We start from the raw sequence: 7,671 nt of genomic DNA on the forward strand, positions 1-7,671 counted from the left end.
CCCAAGGAGGAGCTCTGTGTACTTGGAATAAGAGCTTGCCCAGAGTAGGGATTATGACCACCCTTTCCTGGCCTCCAGCCTTCCACAGATAAGGGCTTGTGGGCCACATTAAGGGCCATATGGGGGCCTGCATGCCAAAGTCACAACCAGGCTTCTCAGGCCTTGTCACCTCCATAAACAGAGGTCAAGAGGATGCCCCACATACGTACCCTCCCTGCCCTCACAAAAAGCCACAGCTTCACCACCAGGTGAAGCCTTGAACCCACCAGGAGTAACTGCATTATATGGTTTACCTATCTATAAGCAGTCATGCCAAGCAGAAAGCCCCATAAGGATCTGCACAGTCCCTGTTTCTGCCCCTGCCTCCCACTGCCCTCAACGCCTGAAACACATCACCTATGCCTCTAAAGCTTGCTGTCCATCAACAGCAAAATCCCTTATATCTTTGATCTCTTCTCTAAATGCAGCTTTCAACATGGAAAAGGGTCCTGAGGCACCTGAAGAGAGAGGAAGCTGTGGGACAGGTCCAGCCAGAGCCCAGGCCAGAGGGGCGGAAGCTGGAGTCCTGGAGCACAGACGCAGGTTGTCAGGTGCACAGAGTTGGAGGGTCCCCTGCTGGTCATGGTTGGCCATGGGGGCACCCAGGAGGGATCAGCGAGCTGGCTACACCTAAAAATCAGTCCAAAGTCCGAGGTCCAAAGAGATAAATAAAAACATTGACAAATAAGTCAAACGGTCCAGCAACAAATGGGGACCCAAGGATCAGGCACATTGTGTTTTTTTTTTTTGGAGTATTAGCATACGCTGTGACATGAAAGAGTGTGAGCTCAATCATGTGGCCTTGGACTGGGAGAGGGCATTTCCTTCTCAGAGGCAACTAAGCCCTACCTTTGCCTCAGTCTGGGCTCTGTAATCCTGCTTTGTGCTCATCTCCCCAAGACTGATCACCTGGGGGAAGCTGGGGTGGTTCAACCCTGCCTGCCCTTCCCCAACATACAGATGGTGGCAGGTAACATGGTGAAATCAAACAGATCTGGTTTTTCATCCTGCCTATCCACCCAGGTGACCTTGGACAATTTATTTAGCCTCTAAGCCTCAGTAGTCCCAGGGAAGTAATAATCGCTACTTCACTATTTTAAGGATTATATAAGATAGGGCATGTAAGGTAGCCGACACACATTCGCCCATTTCTTCACGTGAATTCAGATTCTACTGAATTCAGCTCTGCACCAAGTCCCATCCTCTGCTGCCCTCTGTTTCAGCAAACACTGAGGCCTGTTTTTTCTCCTCCTCTACCGGCTCTGATGCGGTCAAGGTCCAGAGAGCTGAGTAGTTGGCAAGCGGACCACCAGCAACAGACAACATCTTCATTCGGCTCTCCCTGAAGCTGTACTGCCCTGCTGAGAGGATGAAGGTCTCCGAGGCTGCCCTGTCTCTCCTTGTCCTCATCCTTATCATTACTTCTGCTTCTTGCAGCCAGCCAAGTGAGTCCACTTGTCTCTGTAGGGCAGGAACGAGAAAGGGGGATGGAGCAGCTGGCAGGGAGGTGGTGCCAAGGGCGCTGTCGGGTCTCTGGCCTCATAAGACCATGTGGGCTCTCCCCACCTTCATGCATAGCTTCTGACCTCCAATTCTCCCCTTTGTAAGTAGAGCTGGGGTTGGTCCGGATCATTCTGGGGTAAGTAGTTCCAGGAAACTGGGTCACCATTTCCTCAGGAGTCCCAAGCGTGGTGAGCAGGAATGATCATTCAGGAGGAGAGGCCAAGAAAGCAGCAGAAAATGCAACAAGAAGTGCATGCAATGAAAGGGAGGGGGAGGCACGCGGATGAGAAAGAAAAGTGGCAGGTGCCCTGGAAGAATGAGTGGCGAGAGGAAGGAAGGTTCAGACAATCATGCGGGTCTAAGCCCAGGAACTGGGAGTCTGAACCGAGACAGCCCTTCCTCAACATGGCTGGCACAGGTTGCTGGGACCATCAGACAACCAAAATGAGTCCCAGTGGAATGGCTGCTTGGGAATCTATGGTCCCCTTCTCCATCCCCCAGCCTATGACTAAATAAAATCTGCAGAAAAGAGGAAAGGGGTTGAAAGGTTTTGGAGCTGTGGGGAAAGGGAGAATTGGGGCCTATGGAGGAGGGGGTTTGTTTTGCCCCTCCGTATCTCCTCCCTCTATCATCGTTTACGAGGACCTGGTGACGGGGGTGGGGAGGACAAAGACGTGTACCTGCCCTAGGCTGCCCCAGCCATTCTTTTCTCTTTTGTTTTTTTGTTTGTTTGCTTGTTGTTTTGTTTTGTTTTGTTTTGTTTGTGATGGAGTTTTGCTCTTGTTGCCCAGGCTGGAGCGCAGTGTCGCGATCTCGGCTCACCACAACCTCTGCCTCCCGGGTTCAAGTGATTCTCCTGCCTCAGCCTCCTGAGTAGCTGGGATCACAGGCACACACCACCATGCCCAGCTAATTTTTGTATTTTTAGTAGAGACAGGGTTTCACCATGTTGGTCAGGCTGGTCTCGAACTCCTGACCTCGTGATCTGCCCACCTCGGCCTCCCAAAGTGCTAGGATTACAGGTATGAGCCACCATGCCTGGCCTCTTTTCTCTCTTAAGGTCACTCTGGCATGTAGTCTGGCCTGACTCTGCCTGTGTAAACACAAAGGAGCAAGGGTCAAGTGCAGCATGTAATCTGCCCGCATACTCTCAGGATGACCCTGGTCTTTGTAAACTTTGCTTTGAGAACCAGTGACATGAGCATCACTTACAGAGGGACTGTGTGGGAGGGGAGAACAGTGCTCTTTGGGAGAGTCAATCAGGCCAGTGCTGTGGGTTCAGGCTTCAAGAAAGAGAAAATGGCCCACCCAAAGCATGGATCAGCAAGATGGTGCTCTCAAGATGTCCCAAGCTTTGCCACTCACTGGAGGCAAAGCGGTCAAGCTACAAAAAGATTTGCACTCTGAAGGTTTGGGGGCTGGGAGAGATCTCCGGACTGACCTCTTGTATAGTATCCCCAATTGATGGGTAGTCAGGATAGCTCAAAGGAAACACAGTGACAATAACCAATCAAGTCCAGTATCCTGCATACATCAAAGAGATGGGGGGAAGCGCCATTTCCAAGGCAAGAAGAGCAGTCATTACTACCACTGGCTCTTAATTATAATAAGCACTGATTGAGCCTTTCTGTGTACCAGGCTCTGAGTTAAGGGCTTTCCAATCATTTTCTCACCGAATTCTAACCATGATCCTAGGATACAAGTAAGTATCATTTACCCCCACTTAATAGATGAGGAAACTGAAACCTAGGGAGATTAAGAAATTTGCCCATGATTCAAGTCAAAATTCAAATCAAGTCAAAATTCCAACCCAAGCTGTCTGACCCCAAAGCCTAAATCATATACTTTTTCCTCCTGCTCTAACTTCTGTCTCTAACAGCTGTACTCTCTCACCCTTCCCCCTAACCTCCGCCTCTCCAATACCTCTAAGATAGAGTCCAAATTCCTCAGTAGCTCAGCAGGTGTGTGACCAGACCCTCCTCCTCTCTCCGGTTTCATCTCTGCCCATTCATTTCTTCCTACCTTGCATGCCAGCCACCCAAACTGCCCAGCACTCCCAAGACACACTGAGCTTCCCCTACCTTCAGGCTTTCCTGCATTTCTTTCTTCCGGATTCTACAAGTCCTTTGTGTGTCTAAATCCTTTTTTTTTTTTCTTTTGAGATGGAGTCACTCTTTCGCCCAGGCTGGGGTGCAGTGGCGCAATCTTGGCTCACCGCAACCTCTGACTCCCTGGTGTAAGTGATTCTCCTGCCTCAGCCTCCCGAATAGCTGGGACTACAGGCATGTGCCACCATGCCTGGCTAATTTTTGTTAGTAGAGACAGGGTTTCACCATGTTGGCCAGGCTGGTCTCAAACTTCTGACCTCAGGTGATCCGCCCGCCTCGGCCTCCCAAAGTGCTGGGATTACAGGCATGAGCCACCACACCCAGCCGTGTGTCTAAATCCTACCCATCCTTTACGAATCAATGCAGGCCTCACTTGCTTTGAGACTTCTTCCTCAACCACCAAGGATGGGTTAGGGGCCCTTCATTCTGTTCCCATAGCACCTTATGCCAAAGTCTGTTCTATCCTGGACCACATTCTATGGTAGTGTTTGTTTAACTTTTCAATTTCTCTTTCAACCCTGACTAGTCTGTAAGTTACTTAAGGGTAGTGACTGTATCTTCCTCATGTTTTTACCCCCATAGAGCCCAGCATATAATACTAGCTCAACACATGTTTGCCAGATCAAGTCACCAATAAACAAAAGAGTGAGCCAGCTTCCTCCCGGTTCCTTGGCAAGTGTGAATAACCAAGTCATTTGTAGTTGACACTCAGCTCAGAGGCTGAGAGTTCTAAATGTATGTCCCCCAAAGGGATTCATCTTTTGCACTTTCTTCATTACCAGTCAAGCTATCATTGGTCTCCTCTAACAGACGGCTTTGCTATCAGAGGAGTGAAACACAAATGGTGAGAGACAGAGGTGGGAAGCTGTGGTCTCCCCTCTGCTTCCCTGGCTCAGCTTGCAATGTGATTCCTTCAGAAGTTCCTGAGTGGGTGAACACCCCATCCACCTGCTGCCTGAAGTATTATGAGAAAGTGTTGCCAAGGAGACTAGTGGTGGGATACAGAAAGGCCCTCAACTGTCACCTGCCAGCAATCATGTAAGCACGTCCTTGTAGATATTTCTGTGGAGAGGGACAGGGAGCCCAGGGGCAGGAATGAGATACATGGGATCAAGAGGTCTCCATGCTAGAAGCAGTGGAGCAGTGGCTAAGGGTTTGGCCTTTGGCTCTCAGGGGCCTGGGATTAATTCCTAATTTTGCCACTTTTAGCTATGTGGTCCATTATGAAACCCAAGCTTGAGGTTCTAGGCTGAGTGGAGAAGGGACTGAGAGAAGGGATGGTAAGGTTCTGAGGCCAGAGAGAGAGGCTGTCTGAGGGACCCCAGCCAGGAGAGGCCCAGGGAAGCTTTAAAGAACATAAGGTGAGCTCCATGTGAACCAGAGGTGGGGGTGGGCACCGGACCCCTGCCCGAGTCTGCAGCCCATGACGGTCTAATTCTGCCTCTGCAGCTTCGTCACCAAGAGGAACCGAGAAGTCTGCACCAACCCCAATGACGACTGGGTCCAAGAGTACATCAAGGATCCCAACCTACCTTTGCTGCCTACCAGGAACTTGTCCACGGTTAAAATTATTACAGCAAAGAATGGTCAACCCCAGCTCCTCAACTCCCAGTGATGACCAGGCTTTAGTGGAAGCCCTTGTTTACAGAAGAGAGGGGTAAACCTATGAAAACAGGGGAAGCCTTATTAGGCTGAAACTAGCCAGTCACATTGAGAGAAGCAGAACAATGATCAAAATAAAGGAGAAGTATTTCGAATATTTTCTTAATCTTAGGAGGAAATACCAAAGTTAAGGGACGTGGGCAGAGGTACGCTCTTTTATATTTATATTTTTATTTTTTTGAGATAGGGTCTTACTCTGTCACCCAGGCTGGAGTGCAGTGGTGTGATCTTGGCTCACTTGATCTTGGCTCACTGTAACCTCCACCTCCCAGGCTCAAGTGATCCTCCCACCCCAGCCTCCCGAGTAGCTGGGACTACAGGCTTGCGCCACCACACCTGGCTAATTTTTGTATTTTTGGTAGAGACGGGATTCTACCATGTTGCCCAGGCTGGTCTCAAACTCCTGTGCCCAAGCAATCCACCTGCCTCAGCCTTCCAAAAGTGCTGGGATTACAGGCGTGAGCCACCACATCCGGCCAGTGCACTCTTAATACACAGAAAAATATCTTTCACATCCTTCTCCTGCTCTCTTTCAATTCCTCACTTCACACCAGTACACAAGCCATTCTAAATACTTAGCCAGTTTCCAGCCTGCCAGATGATCTCTGCCCTCTGGGTCTTGACCCATTAAGAGCCCCATAGAACTCTTGATTTTTCCTGTCCATCTTTATGGATTTTTCTGGATCTATATTTTCTTCAATTATTCTTTCATTTTATAATACAACTTTTTCATGGGAAGTCCAGATGGGAATATTCACATTAATCATTTTTGCAGAGGCTTTGCTAGATCCTCTCATATTTTGTCTTCCTCAGGGTGGCAGGGGTACAGAGAGTGCCTGATTGGAAAAAAAAAAGAGAGAGAGAAGAAGAAGAGACACAAATCTCTACCTCCCATGTTAAGCTTTGCAGGACAGGGAAAGAAAGGGTATGAGACACGGCTAGGGGTAAACTCTTAGTCCAAAACCCAAGCATGCAATAAATAAAACTCCCTTATTTGACAGCTTGATTCCTAACCTCCTGCTTTTTTTCTGCTAGGGTGAAAGAAGCTTAATCTCAGTTTTTTTCAGGGGCTTCTCCACATTTCTTGAGACTTTTGTCAAGTTTGGGGGCCATTTATATTCGATCTTCCCCTCTGTCTCCAGCTTAACAGCAGACAGCTGACTCAGCTCCCTTGCATTCAACATTCTCCCAAAACGCTGTTGTGAAGACAAAACAAAAGCCAGGTAATTAAGACGGGATGGTTAAGACAGGTAATTAAGACCGGATGGTTAAGACAGGTAATTAAGACCGGATGGTTAAGACAGGTAATTAAGACCGGATGGTTAAGACAGGTAATTAAGACCGGATGGTTAAGAGAAACAAATAAATGCAGCGAAGTGTCAAGCTGAAAACGGGCCAATGAATTGGATTCTGGTAAACTGACTCATAACTGCCCCCCAGTGGCCATGTTGTTAAAACCCGAGCCTCCTCCCTTGGCCGGCGCGGTGGCTCACGCCTGTAATCCCAGCACTTTGGGAGGCCGAGGGGGGGGGCAGATCACGAGGTGAGGAGATCGAGCCCATCCTGGCTAACACGGTGAAACCCCGTCTCTACTAAAAATACAAAAAAATTAGCCGGGCGTGGTGGCGGGCGCCTGTAGTCCCAGCTACTCGGGAGGCTGAGGCAGAAGAATGGCATGAACCCAGGAGGCGGAGCTTGCAGTGAGCCGAGCTCGTGCCACTGCACTCCAGCCTGGGCGACAGAGCAAGACTCTGTCTCAAAAAAAAAAAAACAACAAAAAAAACGAGCTGCCTCCCCAGCCCAAGCTCATCTTCCCAGGATGGCCATCTCATCTAGCTGGCCAATCAGACTCTCGGAGAGATTTGAAATTTGGACCTGAGAAACTCAGTCTGGTTGCTGCTAGAGCAGAAGTGAGTTTCTGGCAGTGTCCCAAGGAAAGAGATCTATGAACTTCTGTCCTGAGGTCCCTGGAACTGCCTCACTTCCTGCCCCAGCTCCAGGCTGGGTGCTTCAGCTGGTCTTTCAGTTCCATGAGATGTCCCAGAATCTTTCCTTTAAAAAAATGTCTAGGCCAGGCGCGATGGCTCAAGCTTGTAATCCCAGCTCTTTCGGAGGCCAAGGCGGGCAGATCACTTGAGGCCAGGAGTCTTGAGACCAGCCTGGACAACATGACCCATCTCTACTAAAAATACAAAAATTAGCTGAGCATGGTGGTGGTCGCCTGTAATCCCAACCACTCAGATGGCTGAGGCATGAGAATCGCTTGAACCCAGGAGGCAGAGGTTTTAGTGAGCTGAGATCATGCCACTACACTCCAGCCTGGGCAACAGAGTGAGACACCATCTCAATTAAAAAAAAA

At 49.3% G+C, this 7,671-nt stretch overlaps 1 protein-coding gene across 1 annotated transcript; it reads left to right on the plus strand.

Moving 5' to 3' along the window:
* Positions 1-1,301: 1,301 nt before the first annotated feature.
* On the plus strand, positions 1,302-6,318 carry CCL16 (C-C motif chemokine ligand 16). Its single transcript, XM_019026192.4, has 3 exons — positions 1,302-1,484; positions 4,568-4,688; positions 5,100-6,318. Exons 1-3 carry the CDS (start codon positions 1,409-1,411, stop codon positions 5,263-5,265), a joined length of 363 nt encoding a protein of 120 aa, XP_018881737.1. The 5' UTR covers positions 1,302-1,408; the 3' UTR covers positions 5,266-6,318.
* Positions 6,319-7,671: the final 1,353 nt, after the last annotated feature.

Source organism: Gorilla gorilla, chromosome 4, assembly GCF_029281585.2.
Source record: "Gorilla gorilla gorilla isolate KB3781 chromosome 4, NHGRI_mGorGor1-v2.1_pri, whole genome shotgun sequence".
NCBI lineage: Eukaryota > Metazoa > Chordata > Mammalia > Primates > Hominidae > Gorilla > Gorilla gorilla.

Bases quoted from the DNA above. Each gene is read 5' to 3' on its own strand.
- CCL16 (XM_019026192.4), top strand. From the start codon at position 1,409: ATGAAGGTCTCCGAGGCTGCCCTGTCTCTCCTTGTCCTCATCCTTATC. The intron at 1,485-4,567 runs GTGAGTCCACTT...TGATTCCTTCAG, and splicing joins TGCTTCTTGCAGCCAGCCAA to AAGTTCCTGAGTGGGTGAAC. The intron at 4,689-5,099 runs GTAAGCACGTCC...CTGCCTCTGCAG, and splicing joins TGTCACCTGCCAGCAATCAT to CTTCGTCACCAAGAGGAACC.